Source organism: Hemiscyllium ocellatum, chromosome 7 (genome assembly GCF_020745735.1).
Source record: "Hemiscyllium ocellatum isolate sHemOce1 chromosome 7, sHemOce1.pat.X.cur, whole genome shotgun sequence".
NCBI classification, from domain to species: Eukaryota; Metazoa; Chordata; class Chondrichthyes; order Orectolobiformes; family Hemiscylliidae; genus Hemiscyllium; species Hemiscyllium ocellatum.
Genome location: NC_083407.1, coordinates 34,266,645 through 34,288,567, shown reverse-complemented (window position 1 = coordinate 34,288,567; position 21,923 = coordinate 34,266,645). Strand labels below are relative to the sequence as shown.

Here is a 21,923-nt window from a genome sequence, read left to right as displayed (position 1 = left end):
GCCGATGAATTTAAATGAAAGCAAAACTAATTGCAGAGAGCAAATCAAAGCAAGAGAAAGGAGATAAATCAAACAATAATTTAATTTCTAAAATCTTCAACAGTCATACTGTAGATTAATGAGACTGTAGATTAATGAGACATCATCGAATGTGGAAAGATGTTGATGTCATGTGTCACAAAATAACTTAGAGAAAATTGCAAGTGAGCAAAAGTTCAGACGGGGACTTGAGAGAACGAGCATATAACCAAAATTGTAAATAAAGAGTTCTTACAAAGAGTACTATGGATTCAGGAAGCATTATGTTGGGACACTAAGTCGGATTAGATGCTGTATGTGACAAAACATGTTGGCAGCACTGCTGGCAGCAAGAAAGAAATCCTTCAGAGGAGGAAATTAGTTCTGAACTGGTCTGGTCTAATTGTGACTCCAGATCCACAGTATTATGGGTGACTATTAGCTTCTCTCTAAAATGGCTGAGGAAGCCATTTCATTTCAAGGATATAAGGGATGGGAATCAACTGCTAGCTTTGCTAGTGATGCCCACATCCCATGAAATAATTAAGAAAAACAAAACTAAATGGAACAGTAAATGAACAGGTGTTGAATGCTGCAACTGAATTGAACCTCATGGTCAAAAAAAAAGGAGAAAAAGTCATATTTTCAAGACTCATCAGCACTTTGTGAATGCAGCAGAAGGTGAAGAAATGAACCTTGAGAACAGACAACAGGGAGTACCAACCTAAACAGCAGGCTGCAGGACGTATGCAGTCACAGCCAAAGGAATAGCTCCAGAACTCCAGAATATGGAGGGTAACCTGCCACTCTCAGAATCATTCCAGGTGACTGATGGATTGCATCCAACTCAAGTAAAGGAGGTTGGCATGAAAATGTTTGAGGTCTAGAACTAGGTTATGTTTAGAGAAAAAGAGCAAAAGGGCCAGGCTGGTGCATCGTTGTTTGCAACAAGATCATTATGAATGATATGGTTGCAAAAGAGGGCAGGCAAGTAAACATAGTATAATATTATCAGAGTGAAATCCCCCAACCAATGACAAAGCATCAGTAGGCAGGCAAGATTCAGGCACCTTGCAGTCTTTATTCTTGTTCAAGGAATCACTAGTTCATGCATGGAGAAGGTCAAAGATCTCCCCAAATCTGTCCTCAATTTGAAAACACAATTGTTCCCTTAATCTTCAGCTCAGATGGAAAGGTGATCAATGACATTCTGATTTTTCACAGTGAGATACAGCATTTTTATTCATTTTGTGTGAAAATAATCAGATACAAATTGCTCACTGTATCATTCCCTTTATTCTATACATCCAATCCTGTGAAACACCTCTTCAATGATGGATATTCTTACGTACAGCCCCAGGTTCCCATGATAGTATTTAATAGACATTATGATCGCCAGACCTTGGGATCTTTCTATGCATTTATTCATTTGCATTTCAAAGTTACTGGCCATGCACCTTCAAAAAAGGTGCAGACTTACTTATCTCAAATGACTGCTTGAATTCAGTGGTACATTGTATTCCATGTGCTAGCTCTATCAAATTCTGTCATTCATATTTTCCCACTGACATAATTATATATAATAAAATACAAAAGACTAACTAACAAACTGCCAAAAGATTTGTAATATTAATTTCTGTCATAATTTAGTTATATGTAAAGTTTGATAAGTACTTTCATTGTTAGCACTCTTTAGCTAATGAGTTGCAAGCAAATTGTTTCTTAAAGGATATGCCAGGCATCCCTTTAATGATAAGGAAAAAGTTTCCCCAGGTCTAAATAACTTTCACATACATGTTTGAATGTTTTCCACTAATGCTTTTATTATATTTTGGTTAGATATGTGTACCTATAACTACGTTGAATCTGTGAAGATCTGAAGAATCTTTTACCAGAACCTATTCCTTAATATTATGAATAACTTCAAAGAAACAACAGATTGCTCCAAAATAACTTTAACTGCTGTTTTCACAGCTGCGTAATGAGTTAGGTTATACCATTTGGCTGTTTCCTGTAATGAGATTTAAATCTTTGTCCTACAACATCCTTTCATTAACGAGATTGGAATCAATCACTTGTCATAGTTTATTGAACTTGTTTGATTCTTCAATTTTTTTTTATCAGTCATAATCCCATTAGTTCACCTTTGTTGATCATTACAGAAGTTTTATCTTCTTCTTCAATGTTTATTCAAAATTTTCAAACTGTCTGCCCTTGGACATCCCCTTACTGAGCTATCTCTGATTGCTGTTTGTGCAGAGCCCCTCCTTTTGCCTTGGAGTAACACCTTCTCAAAGGCATCATTGTTTCACTTAAATGCTGGAGCAGGCGTTTAATTCTGTTTTAATCACTTGTCCACCATTTTGTGTCTATATGCTGGAGCAGGCTTTTTCGCTCTGGTTAGCCCTTTGTTGGCCATTTTGTTACTTTCAAATATAGCAGCTCTTACAAATATGAAAAAAAAAGTATTGACAGCATTCCCTTTGGAATAGGATCTGCACTGGAATTTTTTTGTTCAAGAAAAATGCTAAACAATGTGAAAGACACTGTCTGTGTCTTGGATGACATACGAACACATGAAACTACAAAAGGAACAAAAAAAGCTTGAAGTGTAAAGAAAGATTTTCAGAATGCCAGTCTCATGGTGAATGAGAAATAGAAGTTTGGCGTCACAGTAGCTCTTCAGAAAACTAAGGCTGTGAAAGAATGGCTACCGGAGGGAATATCATAGAATTTCAAAGATTCATTGAGATTGTGGATTAAGTGGAAAAGTTCTTTCCAAATTTTACCGATATTAATAATTTTTTAAGGCAGTTACTATGTTAAGGTCAGGGATGGCCTTGGAATGTCAACCAAGGAAACATTTTTGAGAAAATAAAGCAATTCCAGATCACGTTGAAAATCCCAGCACAATATGACCTTTATCTACCAAATGCAACAGCAACTAATACACCTTCAAAAGGACTAAGGTTAGTAACCTTTCAGGTCCAGAAACATGGAAGGCATAGACTAGTGTATTATTTTTCAAATTGCTAATTTATACAGAACTGTGTAATTATTAAAAATGATCTTTAGCAATTAGGTGGATACATAAAATAATTGAGATTATGTGGGGATTAAGATAGTTAATGCACATAAATCATTCAAACCACTTCTGAACAGCAAAGATGACACTCAGAATTTAATGATTCAGACTGAGGCTAATGAGCTATGACTCAACAACTGCATACAAAATGTGGATGGGCCAAAGGGCAGCACACATTCCTCAGGATTCCAAGAAGTTCAGCAGAAAAAACAGATTTAGAATGAATGGAAATTGAAGCCGACATGTCAGAATCATAATACTGGCAACAGAAGGAAATCTACAAGAAATTTGAGATGAACAAGAACATGTCGAAGAATATAGCCAGATAAAGAAATACTGCCTGGAACAAGGGCTAGAATACACATCTCCTAATTCTATACAATGCCTGTATTTTCAGCGGTTCAGATATCTCTCTGCCATTGATAATGCCCAAATATTCAATGAAAGGTTGACAATATGAAGAACACTTAAACTTGAAATTCTCCAGAGAATTCAAGATTATTTGGGCACTCCAAAGTGTTACACAAGCTTACAATATTAAGTGTGGTGACAATGATTGCACATACAATACAAGAAATAGTCATCACATTTTGCATGCAGTAAATAACCATAGGAAGAAAGAAACATTATCACCATCAACTTTTCCAACAAGACTATGGGAGCATTGGAAATCAACTTATTCAAGCGTAAAGGCAGGATGTGCATTATTGTCATTGACTGCACACAAGGTGGATTGAGGTAAGTTTTCGAAACAAGATCGTGCCAGAGGCAGTGATAGAATCACTCAAGAAAATTTAATTAGAACATGGGATTCAGGACATTGCCTATTAATACATTGTTGCACCATTTGCAAATGAACAGTTGAAGCAATTTGCACCTGAAAACAGTTTTGTTCACGTCAATTTTCACTGCACTATCCTCAAACAAACAGAGGTGCTGAGCATGGAGTTTGGAAAATCAAAATATTATTGAAGAATAAACATTCAAATATTCCATTAATTCATTTAATAAAAACTACAGAAGTGTGCGTTACCAGAGCTACAGCCCGTATAAGACATCAGCAGACAGAAGGAATAATCATAGAAAAGAAAACATTAACAAATACTATATAGGGATGAAACAAATCACAGATTGGAAGAAATCCATGCACTGAGATATGAATGAATGAATGAATGAATGATTTTTTTGTCACATATATCTAGGGATATATCGTAAAAAGGGTTCTGTCATCACAATCCAGCACCATTTTGAGGTTCAAAGGAATAAAAAGAAAGTCCTTAAATAGACCCTGCTCTGGGTCTACAGCAGCCAGGAACCCCCTTTCCCAGGCACTGACAGTGCCACAGTTGATGACTCACCACCGCCAAAAGAGTCCACACTCCGGGCCTACTGCAGCTAGGAATCCCCACTCCACCATCGTTGCAGCTAATGCCCTGCTGCCACTCTAGGAGTCCACGCATCAGACCTATGAGCCAGGAGTCAACACCAACACCACTTTAGTCTCCTCATGACATCAGAAAGATGAGGAAAAGATAAAGCAAAAAGACAAGAAGGAGAGAAAAAGAATGTGGCTGGCCTGGAGCAGATGGACCCTTGTTGGAAACATTGATGGTGATAATGTTTCTTTCTTGTCATGGTTGTTTTGCAGCTAAGCAGTTGTGTGGCTATAATTAAAATTTTGATCACATGCTTAAAAATTCACTTGTATTTGAAGAGAGAGCCATGTTTCTGACATGCCTTTTGGATACATGCACAGACATCATGAGTTTAAATGTTGAATCGGTCAATGAACTGGTGAAGCCTGTGGAGGTGTACAAAGAACAATGACAATTACAGCACGGGAACAGGCCCTTTGGCCCTTCAAGCCTGCACCAATCCAGATCCTCTATTGAAATGGGTTACCTATTTTCCAAGGATTTGTATTCCTCTGCTCCCTGCCCATTCATGCATCTCTCTAGATACATCTTAAGTGACACCATCATGGCTGCCTCTACTACCTCTACCGGCAACATGTTCCAGGCACCCACCACCCTCTGCGTAAAGAACTTTCCACATGTATCTCCCTTAAATGTTTCCCTTCTCATCTTGAATTCATGACCCATGTAATTGAGTCCTCCATGCTGGGAAAAAACTTCTTGCTATCCACCCTGTGTATACCTCTCAGGATTTTGTAAACCTCAATCAGGTCACCCCTCAACCCCCATCTTTCGAATGAAAATAATCCTAGCGTCCACCATACCAGGAAACATTCTGGCGAACCTCCTCTGCACCCTCTCCAAAGCATCCACATCTGTCTGGTAATGTGGCAAACAGACCTGTACACACTATTTGAAATGTGGCTGAATCAAAGTCCTATGCAACTGTAAGATGACCTGCTAACTCTTGTACTCAATACCCCGTCTAATGAAGGAAAGCATGCTGTATGCCTTCTTGACCAATCCTGTTCCTCAGTATCTTCTCCTTCAGCTTCCCTACCAGTGACGTAAGACTCACTGGTCTATAATTACCTGGATTATCTCTACTCCCCTTCTTGAACAAGGGGACAACATTAGCAATTTTCCAGTCCTCCAGGACCTCACCCATGTTCAAGGATACTGCATAGATATCTGTTAAGGCTCCAGCTATTTCCTCTCTCTCTTCCCTCAGTAACCTGGGATAGATCCTGTCCGCACCTTACTACCTTTTAGAATACCCAACACATCTTCCCTCCTTTTGCTGACTTGAACAAGAGTAATTTAACATCTAGCCGTAACCTCAAAATCCGACATGTCCCTCTCCTTGGCGAATACTGGTGCAAAGTACTCATTCAAAATTTCATCCATTTTCTCTGACTTCACGCATAACTTAGACTCGAAATGTCAGCTCTTTTCTCTCCTTACAGATGCTGCCAGACCTGCTGAGATTTTCAAGCATTTTCTCTTTTATTTTCAGATTCCAGCATCCACAGTAATTTGCTTTTATCTTTAAAAGCCTCCCACAACAGCTGCTCCCAATTCACATTTCCCAGCTCCTGTCGAATTTTGCTATAGTTGGCCTTCACCCAATTTAGCACTCTTCCTTTGGGCCCACTCTCATCATTGTCCATGAGTTATCATAAAATGTGCAGAATTGTGATCACTATTCCCAAAGTAATTTCCTACTGAAACTTTAATTACCTAGCCAGGCTTATTCCTCAACACCAGGTTCAGTATGGCCCCTTCCCAAGATGGACTATTTACATACGGCTCTATAAAACCCTCCTGGATGCTTCTTACAAATTCTGCTCCATCTGGATCTCTAACACTGAGTGAATCCCTGTCAATTTTGACAAAATTAAAATCTCTCATCACCACCATCCTGTTGCTCTTACATCTTTCCATGATCTCTCCACATATTTGTAACTCTACCCCATGCTTGCTGTTGGGAGGTTATAGTACAGTTCCAACATCATTACAGCACCCTACCTATTTCTCAGCTCTGCCTATATTGCCTTACTGTTCAAGTCCTCCAAAGTTCCCTCTTTCAGCACAGCTGTGAATTCCTCTCTGACCAATAACGTAACTTCTCCACCCATTTTGCCTCCTTCTTTATCCTGCCTGAAGCATCTATAACCTGGGAAATTTAGTTGCCAATCTTGCTCTTCCTTCAGCCAAATCTCAGTATTAGCAATAACATCATACTCACAGATACTGATCCAAGCCCTAAGTTCATCCACCTGATCTACTACACTTCTCATATTAAAACAAATGCACTTCTGACCATCAGTCCATCTGAGTTCATCATCTGCTCCCGGCCTATTCTTCCCCTTAGTCACGCTGACTTCATTATCTAGTTGTTTACATACTTTAGTTACTACATCCTTACTGTCCGCTCACCTCCTCATTTGGTTCCCATCCCCTTGCCACATTTGTTGAAACCTTTGCTAACAGCGTGAGCAAAAGCACCCTTAGGACATTGGTTCAGTCTGGTCCAGGTGTACACTATCCAATTTCTACTCGTCCCATCTCCCTCAGAACTGGTCCCAATGTCCCAAAAATCTGAACCCCTCCCTCCTGCACCATCTCTCAAGCCATTCATTCATCCTGCCTATTCTTTCATTTCTACTCTAACTAGCACATGGTATGGGATAGCAATCCTGAGATTACTATGTCTGAGGAACTACTTTTTAACTTGACCCCTAATTTCTAAATTCTGCCTGTCGGACCTCAGCCCAGTTTTTACCTATATCTCTGGTACCTATTTGCACCACGACAACTGGCTGTTCACCCTCCTCTTTCAGAATATGCTGCAGCTCACCCATGCAGCAGGAAGGCAACATACCATTCGGGAGTCTCATTTTTGACCACAGAACCGCCTGTCTTCTCCCCTTACAATATGACTGTAGCTCTCCCACTCCTTTTCCTGCCCTTCTGCAGAGCCAGCTATGGTGCCATGAACCTGGCTATTGCTGCCTTCTCCTGGTGAGTCAATAGTAGGAGCGGCTTCAAAAGAAACTTTATGATTTCTGTGTTTAACCCACAATTTGTGGATGTTAGAAATTTCTGTTTTGACTTGCTGCTCAATAATGGTGAACACTGACAGACTTGTGATTATTTTTATGACAAAATCCTAGTCAATTATTACTATTCCCAGATTGTTCAATAACATGGCATCTTTTGGGATTTTCAAATGAACAACTATTTCATTTCTCACAATGTAGCAGAAGTGTATTGGCAATTCACCATAACTTAAGGTAGCTTCTGGCTGAATAAAATACCACAGGACCCGAGAGAAAATAACATAACAGAATATTTCGAAGTCAATTATCACAACCCAGGGATTCTTGAAGAAATTCCTCAACACAATTACCTTCAGTGACTTCGTCATTAACCTTCACTTTTCCAAGATGCTAGGTCCGGGCTTATGCATTGAAGACTGCACAGTATCCAGTTCCATTCTCAACCTTTGTGATAGTGGACTAATGCATGCAGTCTCATAATAAGAATCTATGACTCTAAGTGACAACATAAGAATATTTGAATTTGTAGCAGAAATTGGCAATGCGGGGTGGGGGTGGGGGGGGGGGGGGGGTGGGGATGCGGGGGGAGCCTATGTCACTGTTCAACTTATTCAGAACACAAGTCTAATTTTCTAGGAACATGGATTTGACTCAGAGTATGATAAAAGGTAAAATTTGAATGCAAAGAAAATCTAGAATTACCAACATCACTACCGTCATTTGTCATAAGAATCTGAATTGTTGACAAATGTTCTTTAGAGAAGAAAATCTGCCGTCCATACATGATCTCGCCTACATGTGACTCTAGATTTACAGAATTGTAGTTGACTCTTCGTTGTCCTCTGCAATTCGCAATAACCATTAAAACCCACCTCATGAACAAATTATAATTTAAAATTAAAATTTGGACTCTCGAGCCTGTTCCATCATTCAGGAAAATCACAACTCATCCAAGGATTCTTAATTCCTGCCTAATCTTGACATGCTTTTACCTCTTGCTTATCAAGAACTTTTTTGACTCTGCCTTAAAATGTTCAAAGACTCATCTTCCACTGACTTTGGAGGAAGAGTGTTCCAAACATGACCATTTGAGAGGAAACAACTTCCTGATCTCTATTAAAAATCATACAGTCCAACACCAGCATATCCAAAACATTCCTGACCTCTGCTTTTGATGACTGATTCTTTTGTCTAAAACAGTGATTCCTAGTTCAAGGCTATTCCACAGAGGAAAACATTCCCTGTTTATCCATTTTGTCAAGCCTCTCGGGATGATTTGCATTTCAATCCAATTTTCGCATCCTTTTCTGAAATCCATTTTGTACTTACCTATACAGTCCAACTCTTTCTCATAAAACAATGCATCCAGTCCAGTTATTAGATGAATAAATCTTGTAAGAACTATTCCAATGCATTTACATTCAGATGTGGGCTGACCAATGTCCTGCACAACCAAAGCACAACCTTTTTATTTTGCAATAATTAATAAACAAATCTACTAGACCCCATGTGCATGACTAAACAAAGACTTTACTTCAACTAATGCTTTGATTCATAATAGACAGGTATTATTTATGTATAATAGCTATCAGATCATGAACATTCCAAATAACAGAAAGCCAAGATATCTTGTGACTGGCATTTGTCAAGTTGCTTTCCTAACACCAAACTCCAACAACATTGAGGTCATCATTATTCAAAAACCTAATTTAATGAATCATGCCTTTTATAACAACAGCAAAACAGAACCTGTTAATCTTGACCAAATGACTGACCACAATACCCTTTTTAAACTACTTAATAAACTGCAAGACTAAATTATTAATAAACAACAATGACCTGAATGGTCACAGTAAGAACAAGACACAAAAACATTGACATAATCCAGACCAGCCTAGTTTACCTGATTGTCTCTGTATTATTTACCTGAATATCCACCTGTCACCAGAGCAATTTTGTTTCAGAACATGCTAATGCAGGATGCACTGCAACAAATCAATGGAGTTACTTTCACAATATTTAACTCTCCTGTGTGATTAATATCAAGGTGATCAAAAGAAACAAAATCATTAGATTAAATTTGATGCCATCTATTGTAATTGTAAGGAGGTTAGCCAAATGGACCTCATAGAATAGGAGTTCCTAGATTGAGGCTGATCATCTGATCCAATCAGGGAGCCATGGTTGGCAGATATAAACAGGAGTGTCAGACATCTTGTTCACTCTGAGAGCTGGCTCTGAAGAAGCTGGATCAGCATCAATGACTCTCCACATGTGAATAAAGGGTGATTTTGGTGATGGGATACAAATCTCTGGAGTTATTTCGGTTTAAACAACAGAAAAGCATGGTCCTGAAGAAATGTGCTCACAACAGTCATCTGTGAGTTGAAGTCAGCATTTCTGACACCACGTCATTATTTGGGTTAGCACTAATGTCTCACAGCACCAGGGATCCAGATTTGATTCCAGCCTTGGGGGACTGTATTTGTGGAGTTTGCATGTTCTCCTGCTTCATGTGGGTTTCTTCCAGGTGCTCCGGTTTCCTCTCACAGTCCAAAAGGTGCAGGTTAGTTGGATTAGCCATGCTAAATTGCCCATAGTGCCCAGGGATGTGCTGGCTAGGTGGATAAGACATGGAAAATATCGAGTTACTGGAAGAGGGTAGGCGAGTTGGATCTGGCAAGTATGATTTTCGGAGGATCGGTGTGGACTTGATGAGTTGAATGGCCAGCTTCCACACTAGGGATTCTATGATTCTATGATTTGGGAAGCTTGATTCATTCGATCCTACCGTCAAAGACTTGGTCCAGTATGTAGAAAAAATCTGTCACCTATGCTAGGCAAATGACAATGGGGCAGATGGAAAACAACAAATAATACTCCTAACAGCTCATGGATGTGCAGCTTTTTTGGCTAATAGGAGTTTAACTTTCCTTGAGGTACCAGATACTAAAGCCTTTCAAGAATTGACAGATTTAGTTAAGGAATTTTATGACCCCTAGCCTCCTCTAATTCTGAGAGCCAATGGTTTTACTCAGCAATTCAAGATACAGGGAAGTACAAGCCTTTTACTACAATTAGTGATAATTCGATCAGCTGCTTCTCATAAGAGTCCGGAAACAACATTGTACCCTTAATCTGTCAAGGACCCCCAATATAAGTTCTCAGTCTAGCCAAGGTCTCAAGCAAATTTGATGATTGGAGGTCAACGTGAATTTTGTTAAACACAGGTTATGTGATCACTGTAATGGTCGTGCTGGTGTTGACCTCTATTAGAACTTACTGACATTTAACCAGATGGTAATTTTGATTAGTTCTGATTTGGGTGTTGCTCAGCAGCTTATTTTTCCAAACTAGGGTGTGCATTCTCCTGGATACTGGCCTATGAGTTATTTTACTCAATTTAGGCCTAGTGAGCCTCTCTTGTTCAAAGTCTGCAGACCAGCAGCAACTACAATAGCTTGCTGGTCTGGTTCCTGAAGAAAATGTTAACCATTTATCGAAGGCTTGGCTGTATTTTGGGTTTTTGCAGTGAGCTGACCTAGAGTCCCTCTGTTCAGGATATGTCCTGAGTGAAACTATGCAATTGCATTCACTCAAGTGATGTTCCCCAAGCTCTTTCAGGCTGGTGAGAGTATCCACTTCCATTGAAATACTCTGCAACTCATAAGCTCCCCACATTTTCCAATGATAAAGCCAGTTGGGCTTCAGCTATGAGGGGCCCCACAAGCTTGATGGGGTGAAATTGGTTGAGAAAGATTTACCTCAATTGAATCAACACTTTTCAATCAGAAAATGGTTGCCTTAGTGAAGTCCTAATTAAACACGACAAGCTTTTCAGGAAGGTCTATGAACTATCGAAGGAGACAAGGCCACGTTGCATATTGACCATGAAGCAGTTCTACAATGCCCATCCAGTACCATTTGCTTCCCGCCAAAAGTAGAGGCAGAAATCAGAAAGCTGAAAAGCGAAGGAATCAAAGCTGTCCAGTTTGTGCAATGGACAGCACCAGTCATACTGATTTTGAGGCCTGACTAGTTGCTTCATCTTTGTGGGGATTTTAAACAAAAAGCAGACCACTTTTCACAGCTGGATAAATACCTGATCCCTCATACTGAGGATTTATTCGCAAAGCTGGCAGGGGGCTTTCTTTCACAAAGCTGGACATGAGCCATGTATACTTGCAGTTGCTGTTAGATGAGGATTCCTAAAGTATGTTACGTTTAAAACCATATCAGGGTTTGTACCAATATATGAGACCACCATTAGGGTAACTGCTAGCCTGTGCCACTTTTCAGCAGGCAATGGAAGACATTTTACAACGTCTACTCAAGCTGGCCATTTATTGAGATGACATGCAAATAACAGGGAAGACCAATATAGAGCACTTAGGGAACCTGAACATAGTACATAAATGTTTCTCTGAGGTGGACGTATGGCTAAGAAGGGAAGAATGTGTGTTCCAAGCACACCAAGAGACTTACTTTGGCTACAGAATTAACACAACTGGGTGACATCTGTTGGAAGGTAAAGTGAGGGCAATCAAAGGTGCCCAGCTCTCACATCTGTACCAGAGCTTAGGTTTTCCTTGGGCTGGTGAACTATTATGGAAAGTTTTTACAAAACCTGGCCTCCATTCTGGTACCTTTGCATCAACTCTTAAAAAAGGTTAACCTTGGAAATTGTTGCATAGCCAAGTCATATCTTTCAGGGGCGTGAAGAATCAGCTATCATCCTTTCGGGTGCAAGGATAGTACAAGCCCAAAAAAGATCTGGTACTGACATGTGATGTCTCTCTGTACTGCATTGGGGTAGCATTAGTTCATAGGATATTCATCCAAGATTTTGGCTAATGCAGAGCGCAAAAACAAAAATCCAGATTGAAAAGGAAGGTTTGGCAGTCGTGTTTCGAGTCAGGAAGTTCCACTACTACCTTTATGGACATAAATTTTGTAATAAGAATGGACCACAAACCCCTACGAGGTCTACTTAAAGAGCACTAGGCTGTCAACCCACAGCTTCAGGCCGAACTCAGTGGTGGAACATCAGGAGAAAGTGAGGACTGCAGCTGCTGGAGATCAGAGTAGAGAGTGTGGCGCTGGAAAAGCACAGCATGTCAGGCAACATCCAAGCAGGAGAATCAACGTTTTGTTAGATCAATTCAGAAATATGGTTTCTCATCCTGCGCAGGAAATATAGGGTTTGTTTGTATTGGCAGAAGGTTCACTAATTAGAGGACATGGAATTAGCAGAAGAACCATTTTGGAAATTAGAACTTTTTTTTTACTCTGAGAGTCATGTCATTCCAAATGAAATAAAAGCCATACAGCATGGAAACAGACTCTTCAATCCATACTGACCATGTTCCCAAACTAAACAACTTACTGATGAAGGGCTCTGGCCCGAAACGTCGAATTTCCTGTTCCTTGGATGCTGCCTGACCTGCTGTGCTTTAACCAGCAACACATTTTCAGCTCTGATCTCCAGCATCTGCAGACCTCACTTTTTACCCAAACTAAACAAGTCCTACTTGTTTGCTTTTAGCCCATATCCCTCCAAAGTGTTCCTATTCATGTACTCATTCAAACATCTTTTAAATCTTGTAACAGTACCTGTATCTGTCACTTCCTCTGACAGTTCATCCCATATACAAACAACACACCACACAAAATAAGTTGTCCCTCATGGCCTTTTAAAAACTTTTTCATGCAGAGGGTGATGCATGAGTGGAATGAGCTGCCAGAGGAAGTGGTGAAGGCTCATATATTTCGGTGGGTTTGGAGCGATATGAGCTGGGTGCTGGCAGGTGGGACTAGATTGATTTGGGGTATCTGGTCAGCATGGACAAGTTGGGTCGAAGTGTCTGTTTCCATGCTGTACATCTCTATGACTCTATAATTCAGCCTTACATCAGCTGGAGGCAAACTGTTGGGAAAGCTCTGATGGAGAAAATTCATCTCAACTTGGAAAGGCAATATTTGATCAGGGATAGTCAGCGTGGCTTTTTCACAGAGAGCTCATGCCTAACAAATTTGATGGAATGTGTTTGAAGTGGTGATCAGGTTTGTAAATAAGTTTGTATGGATTTATATGGCTTTCAGCAAAGGCTTTGGCAAAGTCCCACATGATCAGGAGGACAAAAGCAAATGTGTGATCCAGGGTAACTCAGCAAATTGGATCCAAAATTAGCTTTATGATTGGAGATGGAGAATGGTGATAGAAGGTTTGAGTTTACCCCTAATTCTTTTCTTGGAAAGTCACTGCACATTAGCTGTTCTCCAGTCCTTTGGCAGCTCTCCTGTGGCCAGAGAGAAATTCAAAGTTTGATTCTAAACCTCTAATTTTTTCCATCTTCTCCTACAGCAAATTGGGATGCAACTCACTTGGACCTGGGGGCTTGTCCACTTTTAATCTTGATAAAATATCCATTACCTCCCCATTCCCTATGCCAATCTGCTCAAGATCCTCACAGTGACCCTCCCTGAACTTTGTTCTCATATCATCCTTCTCAAAGTGAATAGAGATGTGAAGTATTGGTTAACACTTGACCAATGCCTCTAAATCCATGTAAAGGTCACTCTACTGTAATGCATGTTTTGTTAACGCGAATTCACTGTAATGCTATTGATGATTTGGGGTCACTATTACTACAGTGCATGTATTGATTATAACATGATTCCAGCCCCGTTAGTTTAAAGGTGTTGTTATTATGCAATTTTCTTATAACACAGGAGTGCACGAGAACAGAACTACCGCATTACAACAGAATATACTGTACACATTATCCCTTTGGTTTCCTCACTCCTTAGTTATCTTCCAATTCTTGATACACATGTAGAATATCTTGAGATTCTCCCTAATCTTACCCACCAGTGTTTTTTCATGCCCATCTTTATTGTCCTCAATATTTACTTAAGTTCATCCCTTCATGTACTAGAATCCACAAGGGTCTCCTTGGATTTGTTCCCTGTACACCTTTGAAGAGCCTCTCTTTTCCTATTTACTGAGTTCTGAATATTCATAGGCATTCAACATTCCCTAGGCTTGTTACTCCGTGTTTCACCTTAAAGAGAATATGCTGGACGTGTCCCCTCTCCATTTCCTTTTTGAATGCCTCCCACTGTTTTGCTAACAGTTGAAACAAATAGTGTGACAGGATGGGTGGATATGATGAGGACTATTGCTTTTATGCAGGCTAAAACATAACATGGACTGACAGTTTGCCAGTACATGTCCCTCTATTTCTCAACCGTGTACTCAAATTCATGGATGGGCTGTACCCTTTCCTATCTCTATATCCTGTCCTCTAACACTGTCATCCAAGATTTCTACATTGTACCAGGTCTGTATTTTTTTATATCCTTGACTTTGTTTTGTTGTACCTTCAGCCATCTTGGTCTAAATTTTAAACTCCCTACCCTAAACCTCACAACACTTTTTTTATTAAAAGATGAACCTCAAACTTACTCTTTGGAGCAATATGTGGTCACCTATCTGAACATTTCCTTTCAACAAAAAGCCAAAGATTTGTAGATGCTGGGAATCTGAAGCAATAACAGTAATTGCTGGAAAAACCCAGCGGGTCTGGCTGCGTCTGTGGAGAGAAAGCAGAATTAATGTTTCGCTTCCAGTGACCCTTCATCAGAAACTATTGTAGCTGGGAAAAGGTTGATATATCTTTGAGGGAACAGACTTAGGGAGGGGGAAAGAGTAAGCAATAGGTACTAACTCCAACCCCCACAAAGCAGATCCTTACATGGACTACTAAAATAAACAACTCATTATCAGCCAATAATGGTCCCAATTTGCTGCTATTCATTTTCTCTGGCTGACCTTTACCAATTCCTTTGACTACCCAACTGTTTTGTTTATTGTCTCTCTGGGCTCCATCTCCACCAATTTGTTTCCCCTTACCCCAAACCCACCACCCATTCTTTGGCATAAATATCAACCTTTTCCTTGCTACAACCAGTTCTACAGAAGGGTCACTGGACTCAAAACATTGTAATTCTGCTTCCTCTCCATAGATACTGCCAGGCTTGCTGAGATTTCCAAACATTTCCAGTGTTTGCTTCTAATATTTCTTTTCGTGACTGTCATAATTTTATCAGATAAAACATTATGAAATGTCTTGGCATGCAAGCGATTTTTGTTGTTAATGGGGTTGAATATTATCGCCTCCTTGGATTATGAAATGCCATTGAAATTGTATCATTCATTGTAATAGATTATTACTGCCATAGCCAATAAAATAAAACATCTATTCAGGAAAAGTAATCAAAAAATCTGGTGCCTTTACACATGGTTATATTCCATAGACCTGAAAGTATGTTGGGATAATGGTAGTCTTCACTGATTTATATTACTCAGACTCTGAATATTTTGGCAGGTCACCAAGACTGGTATGTGTGGCGTCTGCCTTCTATTGCTCCAATGCCCTGTGGTACAGACGGTTCAACAAAATAAAGAAATGAAAGCAGATCTTTCCATTACTTACCTTAAATACCATCAGTGCTAAGCAGTAACTGGAACATTTTTTTCCTCTGTTCAGATTTACTTTAGCTTCTTTGTGCACGATCCACATTCAGTTTATTGTGATTGGCAATGGTTTATGGGCCCCAGTATAATAGCTTCAGCCAAGTATAACCTTAAGGGAATGATGTTAAGTCTAATTTTGTTACCTAATGAATTTCTTGTGCACGTAACATTAAAGTTGAATAATTTTATTGCAACTCCAGCAGCACAAAACACTTAGACGTGACCATTTCCAGATGTAACTGCATTAACCCAGATATTCATCGTATTCATTCAGTTTGTTCAGGGACTTTTTAAAAAACAATTGTTAAATGACTTACTTTTCATCAATGATTACTAGTCCATTACCATTTTTTTTCACAAAACTAGCACTGCCTCATAGTATAAGGGTGTAAATACTTGACATCAAGCCAAATGATTATGTAACTATTAGTCTGCCAGTCACTTAAATTCATTTGCCTTGCTGGGTGAGATTTATGATTTATTTACCAAATTGCTCAGTGGGATGTCAACGATAGCAAGGCATTCAGAAAATAAATATGCCTACATTTGACTCATCTCAGTTGAAACTATAATTTCAGCTGGAAAGTCCTGAACCTTACAGACAAAGCTATTTACTAGTTGATCGTTCTACATGAGTTGATAAAGGAGGATTATTATAAATCTATCCCATTTGATTCATAGGGTATATATGCACAATATAACTTTTATATTATGGACATGAGAATGAAATGATTAAAATCAAGCTACGTTTCTTTTTTTTTGCCTTGAAGGCATGGCAATTTGTGGGGTATGAATGTGGTAAATTTATTTCTGGGTATGTTACGGTTTCTTGAAATTCTTGACAACAGCTCATTTGCTTTGTCTTTCAGTGGGTCCATGAACACTGAAACCTCTGGTGCATGGTGGAATATGCTTTTTCAACCTTTCATTCAAACAACCTGAGTAGTAAATAAGAAACTATAAGCAGGCTGCTAATTCACATTTCCTTCTTTCTATGTTACTATTCATGCTACTGGTTGGTTAGGATCCTGAGAGCATCCTTTTCATGTAAAGATTATGACCAATCAAACAGAACACCAGTTCTTGGTACTTTATTGTTTTGGAAAACTTGTTGTTAACTATTACATATTTAATATTTACTTGCTGAGTCATTCTTACTTCTGCACAACTCAATTTGTGTTAATTATTTAACACTGCAGCCCATTCTCAGCAGTATGATCAATTATTTTGTTATCCTACCTATTTGGAAAAATCAGCGGTATATCTACCACTTGCTTTTTCTGCGGTTGTTTATATTTCATGCAGAAGATCAAGATTCAGGTCAAAGAAAGCTCACTTTAAAGGCAGTTACCAAGACTAATAGGGAAGCAACCTCAATAACAATAATTTGATCATCAGCATTTTCAAAGGGGGACTATCCATTATTCCCTAAAATTGCAACAACTGGCCCAAAACTTTAAAACTGCAACGAGATAAACTGAAAGCAAGGGGCCTTCAGTGTCTGGGGGAGCCAATTAGTTCCTACCTCTGATTCAATCTATTGAATTTCTACAGTTTTGTGACATTATAGTCAAAGGAAACATATTGAATTGTTTTTATTTTGCAGCTGACAAAATGGAAATCAATTGCAAGAGTGCTTGTGATGTAGATCAAGATGTTGCAATGCTGAAGTTAAAATTATATGCAATGAAGTTTTCATGCTAAAATATTCCCTGATTATGTTGGCTTAATTGTGCACAATCTCTCTTCTGAGTAAATTCAATATCATTCTTTTGCAAGATGACTAATCTTGAACTTTAGTGGAAATTACATGTAGTGAAAATCAAATTTCTATGATCCTTTATACTGTTATAAGAAAAAAAAACATGCTCTTGGTCCCAATCAAAGGAAAGCAGATGAGTTCTTCTTCAACCATGAAGTCTGACTGTATTATTTTGCTAATCATCACAAGAGGTGATGCAATGTCTCAGGATCTTTCTCATTTGCTGCCTCCTCGTAAGATGAAGCTGCATGAAAATGTTCCTTGAATGCAGTTAATGTTTTTATCTGCAGTCTCTGTAAATACTCTATAGAAGCACAACAAAGCCACATAAATTATAACTACAGTCAAAACAGAATATCAAGTCATGAAGAAGGGTCGTTGAACTATTTAACTCTGTTTTCTCTTCATAGATGCTGTCAGACCTACTGAGCTTTGCCAGCACTCTGTTTTTATGTCAGATCTCCAGCACTTTGCTTTTATCTTCAAGGAATGTTGAGGCTTCTCTTTGCACTGTGCAAGATTTTTTTGTGTGAAAGTTAACCACTATGTTTTCTATGTAACAATTTGTAGTACAAATTAAAAATATTTAGCAAGCCACGAAATTCTTTGGAATACATCAAGGTGTTAAAAATACATAAATATGAAAGCAAAGTATTGAGAATGCTACAAAGATGAAAAAGAAACAGAAAATGTTTGAAATCCACAGCAGGTCTGTGGACAGAGAAACAATGTTAGAATTTCAGGTTGAGAATGTTTTGTCAGAACTGGAGATGCCATTAGAGGTGATAGTTTCAAAGTCATGAAGAGCATTCACTGTCAACATTTTTGTCAGTTAATCTCTCCTGTTTTCCATTCCATTACCAATATTCCCATTTGTTCTTTCATTTCTTTCTGTTTTTTCATGCTTGGATCAAAAGCTTTATTTTTCTTTGTCCTTTCAGAATGTCAGCATAACTACCCCTCACTGCTCATTCAGAATGTCTCATCATGCATAAACCCAGCAAAGAGACAGCACTCTAAAACACTTAACCGTGTAAAAGTCACTGGTCCTTAGCATTTCAAACAGCCCAACATGAAAATCGCTAGCTTTCATATTGTTTGCTGAAACCATTGGAAAATAATTAGTTGGCATACTTGGGAAGAGAGATATCTGTTTTACCAATTTTTTTTCTTAAAGGTGCCTAATTGACCTATTCGGAGTTGGGTAAAATCAGGGCTTAAATCTGTCTGACTGGAAAAATAGATTTTACAGGTTGCTTGATATAAATATATGCTATTACCTTTCCTATTTTTATTGTTGTAGAAATTTATGTCAGTAAAGGCAAATATAAAGAGCAGCTGGTGAGAGATGCAAGAACATTCATAAGGTCAATTGTAATGACTTGCCATTATACAAAATCGCCTCATCAGGATCATGGGCCAAATTAAATAAACACATTGTTACACAGTCATTTGCTTAAATATGCTTCACTATGTCAATCAAGCACTAATTTTGGTCTTAAAGTGTATAAAAGGACTTATTGAACCTTTACCTCGGCAATGAGATCCTTCATCAAGTCCATCCAGACAGTCATTTATGCCATTGCAGAGTTTGCTCATGTGAATACATCGTCTTGTTCCAATGCAGTCAAAATGATTCACAGGACATGTAAATTCTAGGTGTCCAGTACCTAGCAGAGGAAAGCAAAAATGTATTTTAATAAACAAAGGAACAGAGATGTGTTTCATGCTTTCAGTAACAAGGACATAGCTGCCTTAGCTTGCTTCTTTAAAAATTTCATATGCAACATGTTTTAGCAACATGTAACAAGGCTTGGAGAGCAGAAACAGAAAACAGATGTTTTATTTTTACAATTGACTAATCACTTCAAATAATGAGATGCAGCTTTTAGGTAGTATATCAAATCATTTCATAATATCATAGGCCACCCCAGTCTAACAATGGTTAAAGAAAGACATATGTTATTTCAGTGGTACAAAACGCATGCCTGCACTCTCACAAGAATAGTGTTGGACAAACCTCTGGGCAATATTGTATAGTACAAAAGCAAAAGAAAGAGCCGCCTCAGTGATTGAGCACAGAGGTCTAAGATAGGAAGTGAGGCAATACGGCATCTATAAGCTCAAGTGAATTGTGCAGTGTCAGTCATAACAAGATATTCGAAAGGAGATTAATGCTGTGTTACAAGTCCACCGGATCTGGGAAGAAATCTGGCAAGGTGAGAGACCAAAAATAAATGACAAATCTGAATTGTGAATCTCAATATGCATGACATGTACCTACCACAACCGGAGATGAAAGAATAACAAATGCGACAGACTTCTCACCTCAGACTATTTCTAAATTAAAAGTAGTGTAACAGATGTAACCAATTCAGTGCTGCCATGAGATCAGTAAAGTAATGAAGACTTCACATGAATGAAAAATGTGTCTACAGGAAAAGTACAGCTCTCAAATGAATGAGTTAATTACTAAACTGTTATAATCCCAGCTAAGACAGCCAAATTTATATTTCAATCTGACTAAGGACCAGCAACTATTTTTACATTAGACAAAGTGAGCAATCTCAGAACTTGCAAAGAGAATAAAGCACCCAATTCCATAGTCTGGAACAGCCCTGCTACCTCACAGTGCCAGGGACCTGGATTTGATTCCAGCCTCAGGTGACCGCCTCTGTGAAGTTTATATATTCTTCCACATCTACATGGGTTTCTGTTGGATGCTCTGGTTTTCTTCCACAGTCCAAAGATGTACAGGTTAGGTTGATTGACCATGCCAAGTTGTCCATAATGTCAAGGGATGTGCAGACTAAGTGAATTTGTCATGGTAAATGTGGTTTTATGGGGATGGGGTGGGAGTTGGCTCTGTGTGAGATGCTCTTTAGATAGTGGGTGCATATCCTCTTTGCGCACTGCAGGGATTATATCATACAATTTGATATGCTCTGTAGGGTGCTTGACTGCAGAGTGTCTGTTTCTTCATGTTAATTCTGGATGTTAGAAAATAGAAAGCCCAGTCATATTCATCCTGAGGAAAAAGAAGCATGGTACAGGGAGGATGAGGTAACAATGGCTGACTAGGGAAGTCAAGGATAGCATAAAAGCAAAAGAGAAAGCATATAATGTGGGGGAGAGCAGTGGGAAACCAGAGGATTGATGCTTACAAAGACCAACAGAGCACACCAAAAAAAGAAATAGGAAGGGAGAAGATTAATTAGAAGGGTAAGCTAGCCAAAAATATACAGGAAAACTGTAAGAGCAAAAGAGAGGCAAAAGTGGACATTGGGACATTGAAAAATGATGCTGGAGAGATAGTAGTGGGGAACAAAGAAATAGCTGAGGCACAAGAATTATCCCAAAGATTCAAGACAGTCAGGCAGAGCAGAGTATAGTGGACTTCATCAAGGAGAAGGTGCTAGAAAAACTGAATGGCCTGAAGGTAGATAAATTACCTGTACCAGATAAACTACACCCCAGAGTACTAAGTGGAGGCGTTAGTGCTGATCTTTCAGGAATCGCTAGAGTCAGGGAGGGTCCCAGAGGACTGAAAAATCACTAATATAACACCTTTGTTTAAAAAGAGAATAAGATAATGATAGAAAATTACTGAACCTCGGACATGAGTAAGATCCTGGAATCCATTGTGAAGGATGAGATTTCTGAATATTGGAAGTGTATGGTAAAATGGGGCAAAGACAGCATGTTTCACCAAGGGAGATCATGCATGACAAACCTGCTAGAGCTCTTTGGGGAAGTAATGAGATTAAGCAGAGCCAATGGATGTTATCTACATGGACTTCAAGAAGGTCCTTGACAAGGTGCCGTTCAGGAGGTTACTGTGTAACATAAGGATCCATGGTGTCAGAGGCAAGCTGCTAGCATGGATAGAAGCTTCACTGTCTGGCAGAAAACAGAGAGTGGGGATAAAAGGTTCCTTCTCAAGATGGCAGCAGGTGGCAAGTGGTGTTCCGCAAGGCTGGGTGTTGGGACCACAACTTTCCACTTTGTACATTAATGATTTTGATGAAGGAACTGAGGCATT

The 21,923-nt window shown here is 39.0% G+C and overlaps 1 protein-coding gene across 1 annotated transcript in view; it reads right to left on the bottom strand.

Annotated features, from left to right (window-relative positions):
* The window catches only part of LOC132817331 (low-density lipoprotein receptor-related protein 1-like), a 1,680,787-nt gene that overhangs the window by 1,399,683 nt on the left and 259,181 nt on the right, over positions 1-21,923 (bottom strand). The window contains exon 4 of the mRNA XM_060827740.1: positions 19,414-19,529. Within this exon, the coding sequence (XP_060683723.1) occupies positions 19,414-19,529 (116 nt within the window). The remainder of the gene's footprint in view (positions 1-19,413; positions 19,530-21,923) is intronic.